The following is a 25,066-nucleotide window of genomic DNA, read 5'->3' on the forward strand; positions in this document are numbered from 1 at the left end:
TTTCCAAAGTGTTTGTTTGGGGATCTTGTTTCATCGTCACCTTTCACAAGGCAAAGCTGCATTTGGGAGAAGGGTACGGGGCAGGCAGGCCCTGCCCCGAGATCAGGAGGAAACCTGGCCAGGCCTTCTGGCTTCAGGGCCAGGTGCCTTCCACCCATCCCGTGCTTTCCTTTGTGAAGGAGATACACATGCAAAAGGAAGGGAAGGAGCTGCAAGGTACTGAGCTCCTAGCAGCTGCCAGTGCTTGAGGGTTTAATTGATCTAATCCTCATAACAGCCCTGAGTCTGGTATCACTGTCTCTCTTTCATAAATAAGAAGACTCAGATTTAAAGGGTAGAGAAGAAAATTCTCCAAGGCCACACCCCAAGTCACGGAGAGCCAGGACTCCAAGGTAAGTTCATCTCAGTCTCAAAACCAAGTTCACCTGAACTTGGTGGTTCCCCAAATCTCCACCCCCGGGTATGCTCCCCTGGAGTGTGGGCAGCACCTGTGAATATGATGATTAGGTTAGTTATGTAAGACTCCACTGGCAGGTGGGAGGGGGAGAAGTCAGAGAGATGCTCCTGCTGGCCTGGAAGAAAGTATATTGTCAGGTTGTGAACTGCCAGCGGGGCCGTGTGGCAAGGAACTGTGGGCACCCCTAGGATCCGAGAGGCCCCTGGCTGATGGCTAGCAAGAGAACGCGGCCTGTCATACAGCCACAAGGAAACGAACTTAGCCACCAACTGAGCTTGGAAGAGAACACTAAGCTCCAGAAGGCATGCAGCCCCACTGACACCTTGATCACAACCTTGGGAGACCTGGGCAGAGGATCCGGCTGAGCTGGCCCAGGCTCCTACGCCACAGAAACAGTGAGATAATAAGTCTGCGTTGTTTTAAGCCACTAAGCGTGTGGTAATTTCTTAAGAAGCATAGAACACCAACATTTCTCATCCAAACAAGTCCATTTTGCCTTCAGTAGCTGAGTTCAGCTTTGAAATGAGCCAGTGACCAAATAAGAAATAAAAATATTCACGCTGTCGTGGGGAAATGATTTCACCTCTCTGAGACTCAGTTTCCTCAAGTAGAAATGGGGATAATAACGGTGCCTACATCCGAGGGTTGGTAGGAAGGTTAAACAAGAGGACACACAGCTGCTGACAAAAACCACATTTCTTTTATTTGAGGTTACCCACTCTTAGAGATGACATGGGCACAACTTCAGGAGGCTGGTTAATTTGGTAGGTATGTGTAAGGTTGAATTCACTTCCCTGTACTAGTTTCTTAGGGCTGCTGTAACAAAACACTGCAAACCAGGATGGCTTAAAATAATAGAAATGTATTCTTCCACCGTTCTGGAGGCTAGAAGTCCAAAATCAAAGTGTTGGCTGGGCCCTGCTCTCTCTGAAAGATCTAGGGAAGAACCTGTTCCATGCCTTTCTCTCAGCTTCTCGTGTCGACAGCAATCCTTGGTGCTCCTTAGTTGCCTCACTCCGGTCTCTGCCTCCGTCTTCACATGGCCTTCTCCCGTGTGTGTGTGCGCGCGCGGTGCGTGTTCTTCTAAGGACCCAGTTTATTGGATTGAGACCCATCCGGTTTGAGTATGACTTCATCTTAACTTGATTACATCCAAAAGGACCCTATATTTGGCCTCCACCAAGGAATTTCTGGAATGTTCAGGCCTGAGAGAGGTGAAACCTCTCCCCTTTCCCCCCCGCCCCTCGCCCCATGTTCTGTATTCCTCAGGATCCTCTGAACAGCAGTGGACCATGAGCTGCTCGGTGCTTTCTTTCTTTCTTTTTTTTTTTTAGGGATACAGGACTTTATTGGGGAACAGTGTGTACTTCCAGGACTTTTTTCCAAGTCAAGTTGTTGTCCTTTCAGTCTTAGTTGTGGAAGGGCTCCAACCAACTGAGCCATCCGAGAGCTCAGTGGCAGCTGAACTCAAGGTGTTGTGTTCAATTTTAGTTGCAGGGAGCAGAGCCCACCATCCCTTGCCGGACTCAAGGGACTTGAGGAGTTGAACCAGCAACCTTGTGGTTGAGAGCCCCTGGCCCATGTGGGAATCGAACCAGCAGCCTTCGGAGTGAGGAGCATGGAGCTCTAACCGCCTGAGCCACCGGGCCGGCCCTGCTGGATGCTTTCTGAGTGCTGAGATGCAAGGGCCAAATGAACGATGGAGGCGATGGGAGACAGGTGCCAGGAGGGGGCAGGCGCCAGGAGGCAGGCCCTGCCTCCCTGCAGGTCCTGCCAGGCTGACATGTGAAATCAGTAGGCAGATGCGGCCAAATGCCTAATGATGGAGCTGGATTTCTAAGGAAAACAGAGAAGCTGCTTCCTCCATTCCAAGAAAAGCTGGTGCAGCAGATTCCAGGCTCCTTCTCCTTTCTCCCTGGCTCCTCTGTCCTTGTACTTACTGGGGGGCATTTACAGGAGGAAGATGTCAAATGACGAGACTGGCGGAGTCACAGGGCTCCATGGAGGCGAGAGAGCTTAGCCTGAATGTGTGTGCCCATCCTGCTCCTCCCTCCACGGCAACACGGTGGGATGGGCTGCAGGCAGACACAGCTCCAGGTGCCATGTGACGGCCTCGCATGATTCCAGGTGCTGGCACATGGGGACTCATATGGTCAGGACGTGTCCTATCAGGTGGGTGGCTTTGTGGCCCCACTGTATGCAGTTGCACATGCTTTGTGCACACAAGGGGATGTGTGGCCATGAGGCACAGGCATGCATGTACTGCGACTCTGCTTCCCTCCTTGCTGCAGACCTGTGGCATGCACACACCAAGAGAGTCTCCAATCTCAGCACACCAGTATCATATGTGAACCAGCACACACAAATCAACAGTAGACACTGCTCACCAACCCACAGGCAGCAGAGAATGCCTCTGTATCCCAGGGGACTACATTTCCCAGGCTCCCTTGTCCTTGGTTTCTGGGTAAGTTTGGCCAATAGGAGGCTCTGATGGAACATCAGAGGGCGGGAGGAAGGGAGAAGTCCGGGTATTTCTTCCCCTCTTCCTTGGATAGTGTTTGTGGCAGCTGCTGCATCTCTTCTGGGAGTCCAGTTCCTTCTGGAACCCCCCCCCCCCCCCCCCCTGTGGTCCCAGCTTCCTCCATGATCCAAGCACCTGCTGGATGGCCTGGCCTCTGGACTCTGGTAAAACCACCTCTTCTTGTTTTCTCTCCACTGTAGGAGTGGCAGGGCTTCCTGTAGTTACTCACATCTGGGTGCCTCATGGTTCCCCCGTATTGCTTCTCATCACCTGGGACATCAACTCCCTCTATGAAGACAGAGTAGCTTCTGTTGTCCTGGATGGACTCTGACTGATAATGATAATGACCATGTATTAAGCACTTAGAAGGTGCCAGTGACTCTTACGTACATTATCTCCGTGAATTCTCACATGGGTAGCGAATGGGGTTGATATATTGACTCCATTTTATGGATGAGAAAACTGAGGCTTGGAGAATTTAAATAACTTGTCCAAGGAGAAATGTCTATTTGAACTCAGTTGTAAGGGGAAGAACACAAACTTTGGGATAAGTCTCATCTTGACCACTTAGTTGTCTGACCTAATATTTCCAAGCCCGTTTCCTAGTTCTAGACCATTTTCATCACCCCAATGGACACTCCACACCCATTCAGAGTTACTCCTATCCCCTGATCCGCCCCCCCCCCAGCCCCTAGCAATCACTAATCTGCTTTCTGTTTCTATGAATACGTTGGATATTTTGTAACAGAATAATACAAAATGTGGCTGTTACGGTTTGAAGTGTGTCCTTTCCCCCCTAGATTCATATGTTGAAGCCCTAACCTCCAGTACCTCAGAATGTGACCTTATTTGGACATAGGGTCATTGCAGATATAGTTAAGAAGGCCATTAGGGTGGGCCCTAATCCAATATGACTGATGTCTTTATACAAAGGGAAAATTTGGACACAGACACACGCTTGCAGGGAGAACGCCATGTGAAGATGAAGGCAGAGACCTACGGGCTGAGGAACGGTGAACACTACCAGCACACCACCAGAAGCTGGGGAGAGGCACAGAGCTGATTCTCCCTCACAGCCCTCCGAGGGAACCAACCCTGCTGTCACCTTGTTCTTGGACTTCTGGGCTCCAGCATCATGAGGCAATAACTTTTTGCTGTTCAAGCTACCCAGTGTGCGGTACTTTGTTATGGCAGCCCTCGCTTTTGTGTCTGGCTCCTTTCACTTAGCATATTGTTTTCTAGGCTCATTCATGTTTAGCAAGTCTCATCACTGTGTTCTGGGTCCTCCAGGGCTTAGTTCTACACTGATGACAGCTAAGTGTCTCTCGACAGTAAGCGGCAGCTATGTTCTCTCCCAGCGAGCACTGCAGGTTGGAGACATGACTAATGCAGGGAGGCCAGCTGGCATGCACAGTCCTTCCAGGAAACACAGCTGAGGAGGCTCAGTGAACTCTGTTTTGTCCGTCCTGGTCACACCTGTGGGGTCCTAGGGTACAGAGTTCCCCCATGCCAGCTGAGAAATAGGTACCAGCCTGGATGGCTCCTCCCACTGCCCCAGAGAAGTTCCCAGCTCTCCCCTGCATCCAGCAGGTGGGGGCCTCTCTAGGGTTGCCTCACAGTGTGGTGGTTAGGAGTATGGCTTCCTGAGCCAGACTGCTTGGGTTCAAATCCCAGTGCTAGCTCTGCCACTTGGAAGAGTTGCTGTAACTCACTGTGCCTCAGTTTGCTCATCTATGAAATGGGGATAAACAGTGAAGAAATTAGTTAAGACACGACAGCCTTGTTCGGTCTGGTCCCAGCAGATCAGTTGCTATAAAGGGCCCTGCCGTTCCCTATATACGTCCTGTGCTTTCACCATGGAGCTGGACTTCTCAGTCCCGTTCATAAAGTCCTCTGCTCCTCCCAGGTGTCCTATCTTGTTTGTTAACACACCATCTACCCCATCACCCCGTCCATGTTGGGTTCTCCTCCCTCATCCCCACATGCAGTCTGTCTCCAAGATGGATCTCACAACCACCCTCTCCCCTCCGTTCCATCATCCTAATTCAGGGCTCATCAACCCTAGTCTGGACTCTCCCAGTGTTTTCCTTTATTGGTGCCCCTGCCTCTAGCTTTACTCCCTCCATTCCGTCCTCTGAATTTCTTCCACAATCTGGAACACACTCTGTGTCCCTTGGCTCCCCAAGGACCTGGGACATGGTAAGTACTCGATGACCGCGGCACGCCTGGGTGCAGGCTGTGTACCTTTGCCCATGCTGGTAATTCTGCCCAGATCCCTCTCCTCCTTCTTATTTTCCTACCAAACTCATGTTTATCTTTTAAAACTGGCTCAGATGACCTGTTATCTAGAAAGACTCCCATGACCACAGGGAGGCCCCTCCCGGCTACTTTACCATCACAACCCTCACCTTGACACTCCGGTTTTCCTCGCTTATTGTCTGTCTTCCCTGTGACAACATAATCCTTACGCAAATTGTTGTTTTATTCACTGCAGTGAAGAAAACTTCCCTCACCACTGGGAATGCTGCTTGGTAAGTAGCGGGTACTTAATACATGTTCGGGAAGGAACAAATCAGTCTTTGGGTACCCAGGACTCCGTCGGGGATCTGGTTTTTCAAATTCTCAATCAGTATTTGCTAGATTTGAACAGAGACTAAAACAACAGTGGGTTACTGGGGGCAGATGGGGCAGGATGAGGGCTGGTGGCCTGAGTCTCCCAGGGCAGGGTACCAAGCAGTCTCTCAAAATCACAGTTGCCCAGCCGAGAAAAAAATGGTCTGCTGTGGGGTTGTGAAGGAGGGTTCCATGAGAGATGACAGATCATGAGACATGCACAAATGGGAGGTCTTGTCATTCTGAACAACGCCAAATCATGGAACTCCCTGATACAGGAACCTCTTTTTCCTCGAGCAGGTCAAGCAGCGTTCCCCAGAGGTTGGGCACAAAAATAATTGCAGAATGAACGAATGAATCCTTGAGTCCTCAGAGCTTAGCTGGGTGCATCCATTCCCATGAGTATTTGCTGGGTTGACTAGAAATAAAGAAAACACCAGCCAGCAGGTGGGGATCAGTAGGGTCAGACGAGGGCAGGTGGCAGGCCACCTGAGGGGTCTTTGTTACTCCAGACATGTGTTTGTCTGTTTTAAATTTTTATGGAGGGTAGTATACAGATAGTAATCCTAAGAGTGCAACTCGCTGAACACATGTCTACATCCGTGTAACTACCTCCCAGATCAAGATACAGAACATGGTCACAGCCCTGGAGGCTCCCTCTTGCCCCCTCCTGGTCTGTACTCCACAAAAAGAGCCACGTCACTGACTTCCATCGCCCTGCGTTAGTGTTGCCTGTGTTTGAACTTGCTATAAATGGAGGCATACAGTATGATCAGACTCGGTTATTCTATCTGCTTTTTGTGAGCCAGGAGTCAACACGTGAGTGCCAACAATCGGAATCTGGGTGTGAAAGCGTGCTGGCAGGTGGCATCCCCTGCAAAACGTGGGTTCCAGGGGCTTCCGGGGGTTTGACGTGCACCGTTAATATCTCCTTAAAGGAGCTGTCTTGAGCAGAATGATTTTCACCTTTTCTGCTGAGAGCACCCCATCTTAAGAGCCGCCCTCGGTCTGACAGTGGAATCTTTTCTCTCCAGGCTGCATGAGTCAGACCTGGAGCCCCACATCGTGCGCTGTTCTGGTCACGACGCTGTGCCCACCTCCTCCGAGAAGACTGCCGTGCCAGCCTGGCCCACTGCCAATGTCTGGCAACCATTGGGCTGCACCTGTGGGGTGGGTCTTGTTCTCTCTTCACATCTAACCTCCCTCCCCCAACCAGCATCAGCAGCCTGCACTGGGTCCCTTGGGTTCCTGGGGGTCACTTGAAATAGCTACAGGACACTAAGCCACCCCACATTCTCCTGGGGGAGACTGAGGCTGCTTCTCTTTCCCGACATGCAGCACGCAGAGGACAGTTTTTAGCATAGGGCTGGAGAAAGAGCTGGGCATGGGCTTTGGAGCCAGAGACCTGGGTGCAAATGCTGGCTCGTGTTCCAGAGCGGTAAGCTTGCCTCATCGCCTCACCTCCTACAAGGGGAACGGTACCCGTGCTGTGTTGTAAGGGTGAAACGAACTATGAAAAGTGCCTGCACATAAGAGATTTTCAGAAGTAACAGTTACTGCTGTCACAGCTCAGTGGTATAGCTCAGTGTTGCAGAGGATGGAATCTGAAGCTTAACTGCCTGGGTTTGAATTCTGACATCACCACTTGTTAGCTCTGGGGCCTTGGGCAAGTTACTTAACCTCTCTGTACCTCAGTTTCCCCATCGACACAACAGAAGTAGTGACAGTACCTACCTCACAAGGTGGCTAAGTATGAACTTAACCAATATCTATAATATGCTTGGGACAGTTCTTCGCATGCAGTAAAGGCCAGGTAAGTGTTAGCTCACTCTCTCTATAGATAACACACCGGATTAAGTAATAGTTCATTAAATAATTAATTAAATAGTATTAAATCATAGCTGTTATGAGGATAAGATGGGATAACACATGGAAAGTTCTTGAGATACTATACATAGGGCTTGGTACACAGCGAGTGCTTACTAGATAGTCTCTCATTTTTGTTTAATATTCATGACTTGGATCCTACACGAAGTGAGCGGGAGGGTGTGGGGTGGATAAGCAGGTAAAGGTGGAGGGGAACAAAGGCTGTGCAGGGCTGGCCTGGCCACCTTCCTGCTCGTGGGCAGCTCCACGACCCACTTCTTATAAGTGGGAAGGTCTCCTGTGGGTCTCTGGACCCCAGCACCTCCCAGAGTGCTTTGTACCGGCAGATATGCCACCAGGCTTGTTGATGGAAAACCAGAAATGGTCTAGAGAAAGCAACCCGGTTTAAAAACAAAAGACAAAACCACCAGGTAAATTTCCTCCCTGATCCTCCAGAGATGGGGAGGCTGACAGAAGACGCAAATACCACTTCCAAGAAAACGAAGGGCTTTCAAGGGCAGTAGATGAGTGCTTTGTTTTCAACCCCAAGAAAGACTGAACAAGGAGGAACAGACGTTACCATCAGAGACATAGCAATTTTGACGAATATCAAGGAACGGCTTTCTAATTCAAGTACTGGACATCTTAGCCACAGGACTGAGGGACTTGGGACCTCACTGTCTGCTTCTCTGTACATCACCTGCACTTTTAGTTCTTTTTAAATTTATTTTTTAATTAGAGTTGACATACAGCATTAATATATTAGTTTCAGGTGTACAACATAGTGCTTACACATTTATATAACCTTACGAAGTGATCAAAAGATATTTGCAGATGATATATCTGATAAGGGCTTAATATCCAAAAATATAAATAACTCACTTTTTTTTTTTTTTTTTTAACTAGGAGGGCTGCTAACAGCGAAAAGCACCTGGCAACTAAGGACCTGGAAGCTGAGACCTTGGCATCGCCTGAAATTCAAGGGTCAACTGACTCATTGACACAAAGAGCAAGGGATTGTCACAGTGGCGGTACAAGTCACGATGGAAATGGCTTTTCCTCCAGTATCACCATGCAAAGATTTTTTTCTAAAGAATTTACACAGATGGAATTGGCAAGGCAAAAATTTTGAGACAGAAGAACTCTTTACTTTAAAGTGTTTGAGGATTTTGGGGTGCAACGAAGCATGCTTAAACTTGCCACAGAGAGATTTTCCAGGAAAAATAAAGCATCTTCTGCTCAAACCTCATTGGGCTCGTATTGGGCAGTCTGGCTCCGGCAGAAAAATTCCCCCAGAGGAACCTTTCATGACACAGCTTTTATGTTAAGTGCTTAGTTTTACATATGTGATAAAAGTTGGTAAGACCATAGATTTGGGTTTTATTTTCTTTTCACTTCCTTTTGTGGTCAGTTTGGGCACTTTTATTGTACGAAATGGATTTCTAGGAATGGAAACCCAGAGTGTAAACTGTGCTTACAGGAAATAAAGATTCAACTGTGCACGGCTGGCAAGGCTTTCATCCAGGAATCAATTTGGTTATAAGTCAGGGGTGGACAGTAATAAAACAGTGACAAAAGGTGACTGGGTGTGACGCCGGGAAGCGTGTTCCTGGATGCATTTAAGAATAAAGAGAAGAAACACCATCCATGCTGAATGAACATCTACCTCCATTTATCTATCTGAGGACTGGAGACAGGCCCTGCCCGGTGCTTTTTACATCTAAACATCAGGTTTAAATTTGAAAAAGATAGAGGGAGAGAAAATCAATAACTCATAGTTCCCATGATCACATTTTCACATTTTGGGATTTCTTTCCAATATTTTTTTTCTGGCCTCACAGAGCAGCCATAGCCATGTTCCTATCTGTATTGTACCGGATGCTCTTCGGAAGTTCCACATCTGTGGGTTTTCTCACACACTCCATTTACTGCTTAATAGAATGCTTCCCATGTTTAATAATCCTCCTGAGAATCACAGAGTTGAAACAATACATTTTTATCCAGTCAATGCTTCAAGAACTTTCAAAAGACTGCTTTGAACAGGAAGTAGGAGAGGGCTTATGATTTAAAATATGGCAGACTGGAAACGGAAGGGATAGAAACAATTAGACATATAATACAGATAAGGAAAAGGGAAGAAGGGATGGGGGATGGGAAAGAACAAGCGATTGGGTTTCAGAGGATGATCACAGAAGGGGCTCACGGGGTTGTCAGGTGGGTGTGGTGATGATGGGGGTAGTGGGAATGACAGCGACCCAAACAAGGACCCTTGGGACACATAAAAAAATCAGTCACTGAGTGGGAAGAGTAGTTTGACCAGAGTGAAGGTGGAGGGAAGGCAAGGGGCCAGAGGGCAACTTCCCAAGAGACTGAACCTCAAGGCCTTGGCCACGGACTATAAATGGCCGCCATAGTGGGAGAAGGGAGACCCTCCAAAAGGTTAGGCAAATGGGGGACTCTCCACCCACCAGGCATCTGGCCTTGACTCACATGCAGGAATCCGTGGGCAGAAAGACAACAAAAGCGATTTTCATGCAAGAGGAGCTGGACATCAAGAAAGATCAGAGCCCCTTTGTATGACATGCCAAACTGCTGAAGCGAGAAAACGTCTCGGGCGAGGGCTCAGATGGGAGCGGGGAACAGCAAGCTCGCCCTGGGGAACCCAGGCCGTCAATGCGTGCTTGTTATCGGGCTTTTCGGAGCGATGGCCGGAAGCAAAAGTGAGGCATCCTCCCCCCACTGCGTGGCAAAGATGAGCTGGTGACACGGCCTTGGCCGGACTGTTCAGCCCCTGGAAGGGAGCCTGGGTGTCCTGAAATGTCCTCAGGGAGTCTTTGGGGATCCATCATCTTTTCCTTGCTTGTGGTTTGGTCTGGGGGCTGGGTGATGGCCAAGGACCCCCTCCCTCTGCGACTCATCCTCACTGTGGGACCCCTTCCCATTGCCCCACATCCTGTGGGTCAGCAAATGAGAATAACCGCCAAGCACTGAACACCTGATTCCACCCCCAAGCTAAGCACTGACATATCTCATCTCGGCTCCTGCCAGCAAATCTGCACAGTAGGTATTGCTAACGTCCCCATTTTGCAGAGAAAGCAACTGAGGCTCAATGGAGGTGAAATGACTGGCCGAAGGTCCCACAGCTAGTAGGCGGCACAGCCTGGATTCAAACCCCTGCTCACTCCAGGACCTGGGCCCTCCGGCACCATCTCCACCACCACGTCCTACTTCCGCTCCAAGACGCCACTCAAAATAGCCACTGTGTATTTCAAGTCTGTGGCGAGGCCCTGCGTGTATTTTCCATTTGATCCTCCCGAAGACCCTGAGACAGGCATTGTTAGTCCCCAGCAGGAGGCCCTGACACCCAGGTGTGTTCTCATGCTCTCCACACCCTGAGCTGTATTATGCTGTCCGTCTTTCTCCTGCGGGTTCCCTGGACCCAGAAAGGAAGTTCCCCAAAGGCTTTCTGTACCCACAGTGCCCACCAGCATGAAGGCAGGCACTCAGCAGGCGCCCCATAAATGCTAAACAATGACGGAGTTTTAAGTAACGCTGCTCTCCAGGCAGCCCTTGGCTCTGTGCAGTGTTTGTGGTGGGCTTTGGAAAAAACAAGAGAGGGGTGAGGTCTGGTTCCAGCACCCACCTCTGCCCCCCACCCCACCCCAGCTGCCAACTTCTGTGCAACCTCAGGACCCCCGGGTATCAGCTTCCCTGCAGAACCAGCTTCCCCTGTCCCACTCATCCTCTAATCAACGTCTTTTCTCAGGGTAGAACAGGACACCCAGGAGTGGCTACATAATTTGTGGGGTGCAGTGCAAAATGAAAATGCAGGTCCTCTTGTTCCCATGTGATGAAGAACTTCAAGACGTGACAGCAGAGCGTAAATTGTTGTACCAAGTCCAATTGCACAAGTCTCAGGCCCATGAATATGGCCTGGGTGACACCAGTCATTTTATATCCCTTGACCATGACCTATTACTGGGGTCTGGAGTTTTCTAGGGCTAATACAGGGTAGAGCAGGATTCAAATGCTGCTCTCTTTGACCCCCATCCCCCACAGCACCTGTCCTATTCACCATCACTTGAACTTGGTTTGCACATCACCTTCCCTGACGCTCTCATGGACAGTGAAGCTCCTGGTGGGAGATGTCAGAGGCGTGTGGGGCTAGATCTGTGGGGCTTCATAGATCCGGGAATGAGTTTGCCTTTATCACAAGTGGGATGTGGTCCCGTTGGAGGGTGTCGAACTGGGGAATGACGTGATCTGATTTATATTTTTATAAGATGCTTCTAGCTATGATGGAAGGGCCAGCATGGGGGGTGGGAGGCAGCAGAGAGAGCAGGGAGATGGGTCAGGACACTACTTGGGACATCCGGGGGGAGGCGACAGAGGCTGGGAGTGAGGTTGAGAGCAGTGGAGGGAAAGCTGTGGTGAGTTCTGGAGATGGAGCGGGTGGAACTGGGGAGGGTTGTAAGGAATTGAGGGGGGGGGGTTGCAGGAAAGGGGTTTTTATCTTACCTCGGCGGTGGCCCTCATTGTGTGGGGCACAAAGTAGGCTTTGGTGTTTGCTGGATGAGCGACTAATGACCGAGCGGGTGGAGCGGGAACAGGGCTGATTCTCTAGAGCTGAGAACACACTAGCCAGGAGCAAGCACATCTGACGTCTGAGGCTCCCGCCAGTGTGTGGGTCCTTGCTGAGGTGTCAGGGTGAAAAGAGGCCAAGCCAACAGTGTTTCCAAGAAAATGAGCCTGAAATCCTGTCCCCTCTGTAGCGCCTCTGTGAGAGCACAGCCACTGTGCTTTTCACAGCACTTTCCCAAGTATCGTTTCTTTGGATTTTCACAGAACGGGGTCCGGGGAGGGGGAGGACATAGGGATAGATGGAGGACAGAGGGAGAATGGAGGGAAGGAAGGATGGAGGGTAGCAGAAAGGATGGAGGGAGAATGGAGGAAGGAGGGAGGGATGAAAGAAGCATGGGGGGAAGGACAGGTTGCTCCTTTGCCAATTTGACAGCCAAGCCAACTAAGGAGGTTAAGGGACAAGCAGAAGAGTGTCCAGATGGTTAGTGGCAGAATTAGGACCAGTCCACAGGCCTCCTGACTCCCAACCTGACGTCTCCATATCCCTGCCCCGTCCACCTTTATCACAGCCCACATCTTGGGACACTGGACGTCACAGCTATAACCTCAGTGCCTGCCGGGGAATGGGATGAGGGGACAGGCAGCTTGGGTGGCTGCCATGGGTGCTAGACTCTATTTCAACTCCTAATTGACAGCCCTCACGTTCTGATTTGATGGTTCACAGAAGCCATTCAGTGCGGTTCTGCCTCTGAGAGGTGAGGAAACAGTGCCATGTTCTCTACTGGCCCGAACCTCCTTGGGGAAGCTCAGCTTCTCCATTTCCACACTCTGGAGGTCAACGAGCTGACCTGGAGCTTCTTTAAGCTCAGCTGCAAAGGTTGGGCCACTTAATTCTTCTGGGAAAACTTCCAAGTTTCAGGAAACATGGAAATGGGGAGAAGGCAATCCTACCTGGACTATCTACGAGGTACCAGGCACTCTGAGGGTATTTTGCATTGTTTTCTACTATATAACCTTTACAACAATCCCAGGGGTTGATTCGGTGATGACTCTATTTTACAATGAGGGTAAGTGGAGCTCAGAGAGGTTAGGTGATTTGTCTGAAGACACACAGCTGACAATTGGCAGAGTCTGTACTCAAACCCAGATCTTGTTTTTTTCTCTCAGGCTCTGGAGCTGGGCTTGAGTCAAGAAACTTTCCTAGGCCTTTCCACACTCAGAGACGGGGCAGTGGTGGGGAGGAGGAGGGACCAATAAACAGCATTTGCTAAGCACCCCTGGCTCTCTGGGCTTGGCATGGTAGGAAACACAGAAGGGTTGGACGCTGTGACAATAGGGGCCTTGGAGGTCTGCTCTCCTTGGAGGTGGGGGAGGGGAGGATACGTAGAGAAGGGGCAAGAGCAGCCCCAGTTAAAACCCAAAGCCCTTATAAGCCTAGGTACTGTGGAGCCCCTTGTGGCCGGGGGGACATAAATGCTTGAGGAGCCCAAAGAAGGAGCAAGCTGGGGTTGGCTTTGTAAAGAAGGTGGCTTGAAGGATGGATAGAAGTTTGGGGGGGGGGGAGTAGAAGTGGGGGTGGTGCTTTGGGGGAGCAAAAACAATAGAGAACTCTTTAGACCCAGGCACATCTCTGGCTCCAGCATCCCAACAGGGTGGCTCCCTGCCCCCATCCTGGCTCCAGGGCAGTGGGAGGGGAGGGGGAGAAGGCCTGATGCCAAGGCCAAGCAAAGCTAAGTGTGAAGTCACAGCCTACAGTCCTTGAGCCAGCAGAGAACCTGCAGTCTGTGAGGGGAGGAACTGTCCGCTTTGCAAATACCCTGGAGCTTCCCTTGGAGGGTCATCTGGATGCAGCAGAGATATCAGGGAGCCCTGGAAATGCAAAGGGGCAAGGATATCTAGCTCCTGCCTGGATGGCCGCCCAGTGATGGATAACCTTTGGGCCTCCCTCACGGCGCCCATGTGTTGGAGGTTGGTCCCTTGGCCACACCCAGGAGCCTGGTGGAATACAGAGGCCAGGGGCAGGCCCGATTTCCCCCAGCGTTCTCTGAACAAATGCTCCATTTGGGGAACACCTACTCTAGCCGTGTGCTGGATACTTTCACATTCACTGCCTCATTATCCCATTTTCCAGGCACGTGAACAACTCAGAGAGGTTAAGTAACCTGCCCAAAGCTACACAGCTACCTGGAAAAACTGGGATTTCTCTCCCCGAAACCTGGCTTCTTTCCTCTACTCCTTGATGCCTTTTCTTTTTTTTTTATAAGCTCATTTCCTTTTTTATTTTTATTTTTTTTATTGGGGAAGGGGAACAGGACTTTATTGGGGAACAGTATGTACTACCAGGACTTTTTTCCAAGTCAAGTTGTTGTCCTTTCAGTCTTAGTTGTGGAGGGCGCAGCTCAGCTCCAGGTCCAGTTGCCGTTGCTAGTTGCAGGGAACACAGCCCACCATCCCTTGCGGGAGTTGAACTGGCAACCTTGTGGTTGAGAGCCCACTGGCCCATGTGGGAATCGAACCAGCAGCCTTCGGAGTTAGGAGCATGGCGCTCCAACCACCTGAGCCACCGGGCCGGCCCCTTTGATGCCTTTTCAACAGTCAATTTTACTGTGATAGGCTGTCCCTTCTATAAGGAGACATGGAACACATTTCTTCCAGGCCTCTGTACTAGAAAGAGCTAGGCTTCTCTTGAGTGTTCATTTCCTTTTATTATATGTGCACTGTGACTCTTATATCTGGTCATATTCTTCTCTCTGTCTCAGGCCCCAGAAAGCTCAGAGACAAATCTGTGGAAACCCACCTCTGGCAACTCAGCCAGCCTTTGTAGCGGGCTTTTTGTGCACGAACCAGACTCAACCATCATCTTATTTGCCTAATTTTATTTTAACTTCCATCCCAGTCCCTCACCTATTTTGTTATTTATCTGGTCCCTTCCCTCCGTTCTCTATTTTTCAGTTGGAGGAAAAAGAACTGAACAGAGTAAAATCACGTGATATAATTTTCGCAGCTTCGAAAAGTTTTCATATGAAGAAATTGGTATTTTAGAAAACGATGTGCTCGGTCTGGTGCCAAGTCCTGACTTGCAGTTCAGAAAAGATGGTCTCTCGCAGCACTTCCCAGAATGTTATGGGGGTGAACAGCAAGAAAGGTGGAAGGCTCCTGGGGTCGATCGAGGCAGGCCCTGCCTGGCCGATCCCCGGGAGGGTAGAACCAGTCTGTTCTCTTTTTGCAGCTGTTTCCAGCAGAGCCGGCCCGTGCACACACTCACAGGAGGACGTTCCTGTTGCAGGACAGGGCTGCCTCTGTGAGTGTGTGTTCACAGGTTAACTACGATGGAGCTGACGAACTGTGGCAAAGAAAGGCCCACAGGGAACACGTTCCCTGTCTCTCCGCATTTCTTGCTGCTTACCCCAGGCTGTGGTGGCTGCTTCTTCCCAACCTTCACCCAGGTGCTGCTGGCTCCAGGGAAAGGGTTGCTGACAGAGCCCTAATCAGGCAGCCCCCCACCCACTTCTGTCTGCTCCAGCTCGGTTACTAACAAGCCATGTGACCTGGGGGAAATCATTCTGCCTCTCCTGCTTTTAGTGTCCTTTGCTTACAGAGTGTGAGGATCGGGTTACATCAGCTGTTCTCATCCCCAGGGTGGACACATGCTAGGATGTCCCAGGCAGGGTGAGCTGGGTCACCTGCAATTCATTACTCTTAAGGATGGAATGGAACTGGCCCGATCTACGCCTCCAGTCACCGAAAGCAGATGCCAGGTCATCCCATGAACAGAGATGCTCCCCTTACTTGCGACTCATGCCTTTTCTAGAAGGAAAGACAAATGAGTGGTGTTCCTACCAGCTACCAGGAACCGGGTCTGCCCTTTTCTCCACCTAAATGATGCTTCCTTTAGAGTGGTTCTCCATGGGGGACAATTTTGCTCCCCCCCACCCCAGGGGACATTTAACAGCGTCTGGAGATATTTTTGGTTGTTACAACTTGGTGGGCAGGAGAGAGGATGCTACTGGCTTCCAGTGAGTACACTCCAGAGATACTGCCAAACACCCTACAACACACAGGAAAGCCCCAAACACAGAATGATCTGACCCAAAATAGTACCGAGGTTGAGATACCTGTTGTGAGGGGCAGTGACAATGAACCCACACACTTGGGACTGTGAGGAGTTACGATTCTCCTGAGTTATGCTCTACACGTATAGTACTTTCTGGCACTGCTTGGCTGTGGGGGTGTTGGGTAGTAGTGTCAAAAACTGGGGACCCCCAGAGGTACACACTTGATTTCCTTTTCCAATCCTGTTCCTTCATGTTCCCAACATGGACATGAAGGAACAGGATTGGAAACTAACTTGCCAGCTGCCATAGCCCCAAACCCAGGCTGTTATCCGTGAGTCGTCACTCCCTCCTCCCATCCTGCCCTTCATTCCTTCTATCTCTGCTGCTGCCCTTTGGTCCCAGGTCCCAGTCTGGTCACTTGCTGTAATGCCCAAACTGGTTTCCTGGTGGCCTCCCCTGCTTTCCCGAATCTCCATTCTCTACATACAGTCACAGATCTTTTAAAAACATAAATCAGATCACTTTACTCCTCTGCCCAAAAGCTCCCAAAAAGGTGCTTACAGGACGCCACATAAAATAAAGCAGGTTCCTGACTCTGACCTTAAAGCCTCTCCAGGACCCCCACCCTCCACAGTGATGGAGCCCCACGCACCCCACTGAGCTCCTCGTCCGTGCCCACTCTCCTCCATCCTCACCAGGTTCTTTCCTCCTTGGGGTCTTGGCTTTCCTTTTCCTCCTCCTGGAAGGTCTTCCTCCAGTCCTTCTCTGATAGCTCTTTCCTGTCCCCTTGACAGACAGCATCCTTCCCTAGCCTCTCCCAGCTTAGCCCCCTGCTCTGTTTTCATCGTAACACTCATTAGTTTCTGGAAGTGTCAGCTACCCCATTAGATGTCGGCGCCAGGGGAGCAGGGACCATGTCTGTCCTGTCCACCACTGTGACTCAGAGCCTCACAGGTCTGACACAGAGCAGGTACTCAGTGAGCATGCATGTATGCATGTATGCATGAAGGAATGAACAGAAGTGTGTCCGGCAGGCAGGTGACTTATATCCCTTATGTGTGTGTCTTAGCAGAAAAAAGGTTGAGAGCCGCTGAACTAAGTAATCTCAAAGGCTCGTCCAGCTGGAGAAACACACCCCTCCTCCTAGGAGCCCAATTAAGGCCACGATGAACCTGGTTCAACTAGAAGTTATGGCTCTCGGGGGCTCGTGTGGCAGAAAGTCAGAGGTGAGAAGAATGTTCCAAAAAAAAAAAAAAAAAAAGAAGAATGTTCCAGATCAGCCAGACCCCACTCAGATGAGCAAACAGAGGACCACCAGGCGCTCTTCCATAGCTCGTTTGGCTGTGCTGTTCTTGCCTCCCTCACCTCTGAGACCTCGGATCTGATGGCCAGAGGCCCCTAGTACTGTACGCTTCCATGACTATGTCCTGGAAACTCCCAGAATGTAGGCCTTCTGAAGGGACTGACACAGGAGGTGTCTTTTAAAGAGCTGCTGGCTTCCTACTGAGCCTTGCTGAAGCCTCAGATAGAAAGCGCCTCCAAAGCTAGCTCTGTGGTGGGGCCATTAAATCAGATCTCAGGCTGGGGTCCACCAGGATCTCCAGCTTCTTCCCACTAAGTCAGGGGGTTCCAGTTAAAAGGACCTGATTTTTGCTTACGAGAAGAGTGAAAGGAGTGAAGAACAGAGGCGGGTGAAGAGACAGAGCAGGGCATTAAGGGAAGTTAGACACAAGAAAGGACTGCCAGGGCCCCTTCCTCAATGATTGCAGACTGAGCACCAGCTATGAAGCAGGAACAGGAAAGGAGACCACCCCTGCCACAGAATGAATGTTTGTGTCCCCCCCAAACCCATATGTTGAAGCTCTAACCCCAACAGTGTTTGGAGCTGGGGCTTTTGGGACATGACAAAGTTTAGATGAGGTCCTGAGGGTGGGTTCTTCATGGTGGGATTACTGCCCTTACAACAAGAGACCAGAGAGCTAGCTCTCTGCCATGTGAGCACACAGAGGGAAGGTGGCAGTTTGTAAGCCCGGAAGCAGGCTCTCACCAGGAACCAAACTGGCCGGTACCTTAATCTTGGAATTGTGAGAAATAAATGTCTGTTGTTTAAGCCACCGAGTCTATTGCATTTTGTAAATGCTGCCCGAGATAACGAAGACAACACTCTTTCCTGCCCCTTCCCAAATCTGTGTGGTCCAAATACAGGACAGCCCCTGACTGGTGGCAAGCGTGGCTCATCGATGCATTCTCCGCCAAAATCCGGACAGCAGAAGGCATCCTGACACTGAGGAGCGATGGCCACGCGAAGCCTCATTTTCTACACTTATAAAAGGCAGATAATTAATATTTACCTTGAAGTGTTGCTGGCAATTACGCGAAATAATGTAAGTCCTGCATGAAGGTCTTCAATAAGTGATGGCTGTTATTGTTATTAACACTAGAGGGCAAAGGAAGGCCTGCGGGTGCGGTGACTTGCTAGCGCTGTGGGAAGGAGGCTTGCTCTGGCTGCTGTCACCCACCGGGGCCTGATTGGACAGGCTGCATGTGGGTTATTGCAGGAGAAAATGAAAGCAAACACAGACAGGAAAGGTTCTCAGCCCGGTGCCTGGCCTGGAGCTGGTGCGGAAAGGATGTTATTTGGATCAAAAGCTCCCTAATGGTCTGATGTCAGGAGTGTGGCTTAAGGCAGAGCTTCCCAGCTGATCTGCCATGAAAGGGTTCCAGGTGCTAGAAGAGTGAGCCCCCCCCCCCCCCCCCTGAGCAACCAGGCAGGGCCTGGGGGCTGGAGCCTTGGCAAGTCATTAATGACTGTTCTCTCCTGCCCCTCACCCCAGGGGGCAAAAATAATAGTTTGTTTTTCTCTGTGTGCCATGGTGTGAATAGTCTTGGTACACTGGTGGGAAATACGTTGCCCAGGTGAGGGAGGTGGGCATGATTGGGGCAAAGGACCCTCTCCCTCTCAGGGTCCAGAATCTCTCTGCACCTTCCCCTGCCAGCGCCCAGGACAGAGCTGGCATAAAGCAGGCACAGGGACCACCCCTGGTATCAAATTTAAGGTTCTGACAGAGCTGCAAGTATGCTGGGGGCAGCTTCATCTATGGCTGACATGAGGGCATGCAAGGGGCAGGGTGCTACTGACGCTGAACTTTGCCAGGACCGTTTATTCTGGGGCCAGAGCTCTCCTGATGACAGCACCATGACTGGGTCCCTTGTGGACCCTGGCCTCCAGCAGCCCCAGTGAATGCTCCGGCACTAACAGTGAGTGTGCATGGGGGTTTTGACACGCTGGCATGAGCTCTGTCATCTGGGCCCAGAGTCACCTCTTCCCCTCCCGAGGTGTCACAAGGTCTTCTGGCCCTAGCATACAATACATGCTCCACAATGCTTGCTTACATTGTACACCTTGTCTAGTTCCAAAATGCATTCGAGATTGAACAAATGTTGGTTGGCGATACCTTTGATTGAAACATCTACAAAGATTTATTACTCCTTTCCTATGTCCCTTGCCTTGGGCTGAGTGTCATCAAAGAAAAGAATGAGTGGGGGTCTCAGGGAGGGAGGGAGCAGATGGCTAATTGTGGTGTGGGCAGGCTAATCCAGAACATGGTGGAAGGAGAGAAAGACACAGAAAGACAGATTGAGAGCGAGAGAAACACAGACAGAGACAAAGACAGAAATAGAGAGAAGAGGAGAGAAAGGAAGAGAAGAGAAGAGAAGAGAAGGAGCACGTGTTATGCAATTTGAGTATCAGTTGTAGTTCTTGCTTCTAAATGCCTAAATGCCTCCAGGCTGCCGCCAGCCCAGCCTCAGAGCTGGGCTCCACAGCAGTCAAGTACTTGGTTCTATTTTTAATGGCAACCCAGAAGCTGTTTGAGAAAGAGCAGGATGATACGGTGGGAAGAGCTCTGTAGTGAGACAAAGGCTCAAATCTGGCCCTGCAGCCTCCTACCTGGGTGCTGCTGGGCAAGTGCTTTACCCGTCTCTGAACCTGTTTCCTGCCTAAAGATGGGGATGAAGCAGCGCCCTCTCAGGGCATTGTGAGCATGCCATGCGGTAACATGAACAAGGCTACGGGCACTTGAGTATTTTGACACTGGTCCAACAGAGGGGCAGAAGGGGAAGACCCGGCTTTGGAGGGGCACAAAAAGAGACTGGGGTGATGTCAGCCCTGGTGGGGCTCGGGGCAGCCTCCAGCTATCCCTCTGCATGCAGCCCTGCCAGACTGCATGGATGCTTTACATACGCAGAGGGTTGGGCTCTCCTGGCCTGGCAACATCATTTATGGGAAACAACCAGGAAACTGAATCCGGTGTTTGTGAGTTGCCAGCAAACCCGCCATCACAACTGGTGCTTTGTTAGCTGCCTCCTGCAGTATTTCTTCAGTTTCCGCTCAGAGGTTTGATCTCCTTCTCTCTTTCTTCCTCTCTCTCTCTCTCTCTCTCTCTCTCTCTCTCTCTCTCTCTCTCTAATGCATTGGGGCACTTTGCTAGAGAACAGGTGGAAATAACGCATTTCACACACAAATGCCAACACTGAGGTGAAAGGGCCTCTCCATGCCTTCAGGTAGTGGCCTGAGGTTAATGTGTTGTCCGAGTCTCAGCCCGGACACTGGCTGGCAGGTGGTGGCATCATAGGTGTCAGATGGCTGTCAGGCTCCGTGATGTGCTTTTATGAGATAAGCTGGCAGTTTCCACCCAGGTTGAGGGATGGTCATGACGATTCAAGCCATGACAAGGAATCCTGAACCAGCTCTCCCAGCCCTTGGTTGATCCAAGGATGTGCCAGTGCTGGGAGGTGGCCTGGATTGGCCCTCAAACCCCTGAGTTCTGGAGGCTGACGGAGGCATTGGTGAAGTCCCCCAGATGGCAAGTCTCCACCCTCCTTCTGCCAGCAGAGCCAGCGGCCCCGATCAGCTTGGGGCTCTCTTGATGAGCACGTCAATCCTAATTAGGGTGAGCAATTAATAAAGGAGGCATCAGAGCCACTCTGTAGAGGCCAGGCTTGCGGGCATGGAGGACTTAGTTCCAATTTCCTGGGAAACTGGAAGGTCTGGGGTCTACATGCACATTTGGGTGTTGACAGTGATATGACTTACTGTGCCACATGGACAGTGCCCAGTGGAGCCTGTGAGGGGGCACTGCAGCCCCTGCTCTGTGTCTAACTCAGGTGCCATAGCAGGTAGTGACGTGGGTACATTCTCCAGATGAAAGGAGTAGGTGTTCACGATCTGAGCAATTGTACGACAAAAATGATGTTTTTCAAAAGAAACGAGGAGGGTGTGATCGTGGGCCCACCAAGCCTTTGTGCGGCTGTGTTTCCCAAACTATTGATTGCATATTACTGCTCCTAGAAGACTCCACTTAGCCCTGGCATTAAGCTTCAAACTGCAACGGGCAAAGCAACCTAGTTTGGGAGAGGATGTGGGGGGCAGAGGTGGGCAGGATTCCAGATGAGAACAGGCATGGTCTAGGGGAGAGAAAGGGGGCAAGTTGGAGCTCACCAAGCCCACCCAGTTTTACAAAGCCTCGTTTTAGATGACTCCAAATGCGGCCAGAAAACAGCCATCTTTTTAAGAGCTCCCTGCCAACCTCCACCAAGATCCAACCACGCTGAACTGTGTGCAGGGGTTGTAACTACGGTAAGGAAGGCTAGGTGTGTGGGAGAACTTCCCCAACAACTGATGGGCGGAGTTAACACACGGGAAAAGGTTACAGAAAAACAAAGAAACTGAGTCCAAGGATTTTTGAAAGGAACTCTCTGCCAACTCCCCCCAACCTGTCTCCAATTTGAAAGCGAAGACCCTGCGCAGACACATTCACAACCTGGCTGGGACCAGACGGCCCCTCCACAACCACCTGTTAGTTCAAGTCCGGCAGCCGGGCGGGAACGCACCCGGGAGGCGCTGAAGTCGGGCGCATTTCGCTACTGAGGGTGTCTGGGACCCTACCCCGGAGGGCGCGGTCCCCCCAGTCTCGGGGCACCCAATTCCGGCACCTGAAGGCATTCCAACCGCACAACACCTACTTACTACCCGGCCTCTTAGCGCACCTGGGGGTCGCGGCGCCCCGCCCCTCCTGACCCGACCCGGCGGCCACGCCCCTTCCAGGCTGTTCCCGGTCCGCCGGTAGCCCCTGCACACTCTAGTTCTCTGCGGAGTCTCCCGCAGCCTCCTTGCCCAGGGGCCACCACGGAGGGCTCGCTGCCCCAGTCGGAGGGCGACTGGGTGTCGCTTCCCTCCTCTCCACACCGAGCGGAGAGGAGCAGACAAGTAGCCCCGTGGAAGAGTAGGGGATGGAGCAGGGTCTCGGCGGCGTCAGGCTCAGGCGACCCGACACCCCCAGACCCGCTAGGAGCCCAGCTCCCACCCCCACCCCCACCCCTCGGTCTGGGCCTGGAGCTAGCGCTGAGCGGTCCCGGCGCTCCCCGCCCCCGGCCGGCCCCGCCCCAGGATGGCCAGTTCCCATAGCAATCGCACTGACACCGGTTGCCAAGCAACCCCTCCCCCTCCTCCCTCCCCTCCTCTCCCGATCGCTCCCCCCAACCCCAGCCTCCTCCCGCCCCCTCGTCAGCTTCCACCTCCCCCGGGGGCGCCAGCGCGGCCCCTCGGGATCGGTTCGGTGTCCGGCAGGGCGCGCGCGCGTGAGTTTCGGGGTGTTTCATTGTGTCTGTGTGCGAGGGGGTGTGCGTGTGCTAGTGGAGAGTTTGTGGGATCGGTGTGTTGGGGGGTCCTCAGCCGGAAGGGACCCCGAACTGATACACACAGCTGGCCGCGAGGGGACCCGCCCGTTCGCTCCGGCTCCTTTGTGTCTCGCGCGGAGTCAGTGCCGCGCCCACCCCCTGCCCGGCCGGCGCCCGGGGCAGTGTGTGTGTGTGTGTGTGTGTGTGTGTGTGTGTGTGTGTGTAGCGGGGTTACCGGGGCCAGCCGTACCTTCGATGCAGCATACCCGCCACAGCCCCGAGTGGGTGAGGTCGCCGCGGGCGCGGCGGGGCGGGGGCCCGTCGTCCATGGTCAGGTTGGTGCCGTTGCAGATGTGCGCGCTGGAGTAGAGCCAGTAGTCGGTTCCGATGGCGATGGCCATAAGCGAGAAGGCGGCGAAGGCTCCGGCCGTGGTCAGCAGCATCTGCAGCCCGCGGTCGCATCGCACCATGGTGGGCGCCTCATAGTCCGCCGCCCGCCGGCCCGGCCCGCCGCGCCCGCCCGCCCTCCTCCCTCCACGCGCTGCTCCGGGGGCGCCCGGGCTGGGGGGCCGAGGGCCGGGGGGCGGCGCCGCGCTGCGCGCTCCAACCCGGCGCCCCGGGCGTGCCTGCGCTCTGGCCGCGCCGGGGCTCAAACTCCGAGGCGCGGCGGCGAGTGAGGGCTGCGCGGGCCGCCCGGCAGGTTGGCGGCGGCGACAGGGGGCTCCTCCCTCTCGGCCCGCCCTCCCCGCTCGGCCCGCGCCTCCGCGCCTCCGCCCCGCGCCCTCCGCGCCTCCGCCCGCCGCCGCCGCGCTCCCGGCCCGCACCCGGCTCCTCTCGGCCCCGCCCCTCGCGCCGCGGCCCCCACCCGGGTTTGCGCTCCCGGTTCTTCCCCTCTCCCCCCGCTCGCGTTACTCTCCCTCCTTGCGCTCGCGCGCTCTCTCTCCCTCTCCCAGGGTTCATTCACATTATTAGAGAGAAAGAAGCCGCGGCACGGGTGCCCCAGGAGGACCGAAGAGAAACCGCGTTTCCAGCCACCTCTCTTACCCAACCCAGGACACCCAGCCTCCCCTTAGACAGCCCTGGGGACTCTTTAATGTGTGGTGTGTTTGTGGGGGGTGTCCCTTCTTTCCCCCAGGTACATATCCGTGCCTTTACCTGGCGACGAACGTATAGGAGCGAGTGTGGGAGAGTTCAGGTCAGATTTCCAGAAGCCCCAGATGTGAGTCACCGCTGGGAGACATCGCAGGCCAAACAGGCCAGGGTCACTCTCCTCTCGCACCTAGGTGGCTCCTGTCTCCGGCAGCGCCTCCGGACCTGCAGGCAGGGCCTGGGAGAACTCAGACTTTGGGGTGGAAGCAGAAGAGAGGTGTCAGCCAGAGGTCTTTTGAGAAGGACCTAGGATCCTGTTTTATAGGTAGGCGGTGAGGCTGTGGTTGAAAGGGGGGGCCCACTCCCATTATTACATTTTTGATGGCATATTACTGTGAGGCCAGGAACACCCTGCTTGTACTAGATTCAAACGGACGGTACCAGCCTCCTAGCTGTTTCTCCCATCTCCCTCTCCAATACCTTTGTTTCTTTTTGCCTTTCACTCTACTCGAGCTTAACTGGCTTTCCCTCACCTCCTCCCCTTCAAGGCCAGCTTCAGACTCAAGCTCTGCTGGCTTCACTTAATTGCCTTTGCTGCTGGCATGATCTCAACCTGGATACACTCCCTTCCCCTCAGAGCCAACCCAGGCTCCTCCTCCATGGAAAGCCAGCTCCAAAGTTCCCTCCAGGAGGCCCTCAGAGACCAACACTTGGATGTGTAGCTGCCGTTACTTCCTCCCTCCTAACCTCATGTTGGCATTGCTGATTGGTTTCCTGTGGGGTGTGGCACTGGACCCCCCAGGCAAGTGAAAGGAATATGGAGAGCTGCTATTCTTGCAAGATGTAGCTTAAATTTCATCTCTGTGTCACCTTCCCTGGCCCCCACTACCCAGAAAAAATCGGTGACCCCATGCTGGAATTACTCTCTCACCCACGAGATTGTGAATCTTTCCCGTACCTGACATATATGACAAATGCTTAAGAAATATTTGCTGAGTGAGAGGTGTTCCTTGCCCCCCTAGAAAATTACAGTCTGGTTGGGAGAAATAGAGCGTATAAATAAAAGGGAGAAAATTCCGGCAATATAGCCCAAGGACCAGACTGGCTGCATTAATTAGCATTTGTTGGTCCCCTTTTCCTGCCTTTGAGGTGTCTGTTCTGCTTCCTCAAAGGCTCAAAGGACAAGAGTCATCACCTCTATGTTAA

At 52.3% G+C, this 25,066-nt stretch overlaps 1 protein-coding gene and 2 long non-coding RNA genes across 5 annotated transcripts in view; 2 read left to right on the forward strand and 1 right to left on the reverse strand.

Moving 5' to 3' along the window:
- The window catches only part of CACNG4 (calcium voltage-gated channel auxiliary subunit gamma 4), a 55,363-nt gene extending 31,925 nt beyond the window's left edge, over nucleotides 1–23,438 (reverse strand). The window contains exon 1 of the mRNA XM_074319803.2: nucleotides 23,022–23,438. Coding sequence (XP_074175904.1) covers nucleotides 23,022–23,241 — 220 coding nt within the window. The 5' untranslated portion in view covers nucleotides 23,242–23,438. The remainder of the gene's footprint in view (nucleotides 1–23,021) is intronic.
- On the forward strand, nucleotides 1,773–9,998 carry LOC109447997 (uncharacterized). Of its 3 annotated transcripts, XR_012492212.2 has the most exons (4): nucleotides 1,773–3,142; nucleotides 3,912–5,509; nucleotides 6,626–6,761; nucleotides 8,364–9,998. It is a non-coding gene; the product is annotated as an uncharacterized LOC109447997 (long non-coding RNA). The 3 variants fall into 3 exon arrangements; XR_016022976.1 differs by having other exon boundaries at nucleotides 3,912–6,761; XR_016022977.1 differs by having other exon boundaries at nucleotides 3,943–6,761.
- A 154-nt stretch (nucleotides 23,439–23,592) lies between the features above and the next one.
- LOC141568869 (uncharacterized) lies at nucleotides 23,593–24,848 on the forward strand. Its single transcript, XR_012492104.2, has 3 exons — nucleotides 23,593–23,966; nucleotides 24,055–24,185; nucleotides 24,409–24,848. It is a non-coding gene; the product is annotated as an uncharacterized LOC141568869 (long non-coding RNA).
- Nucleotides 24,849–25,066: the final 218 nt, after the last annotated feature.

This window comes from Rhinolophus sinicus, chromosome 12 (assembly GCF_057876585.1).
Source record: "Rhinolophus sinicus isolate RSI-liver-muscle chromosome 12, RSI-T2T, whole genome shotgun sequence".
Lineage (NCBI taxonomy): Eukaryota > Metazoa > Chordata > Mammalia > Chiroptera > Rhinolophidae > Rhinolophus > Rhinolophus sinicus.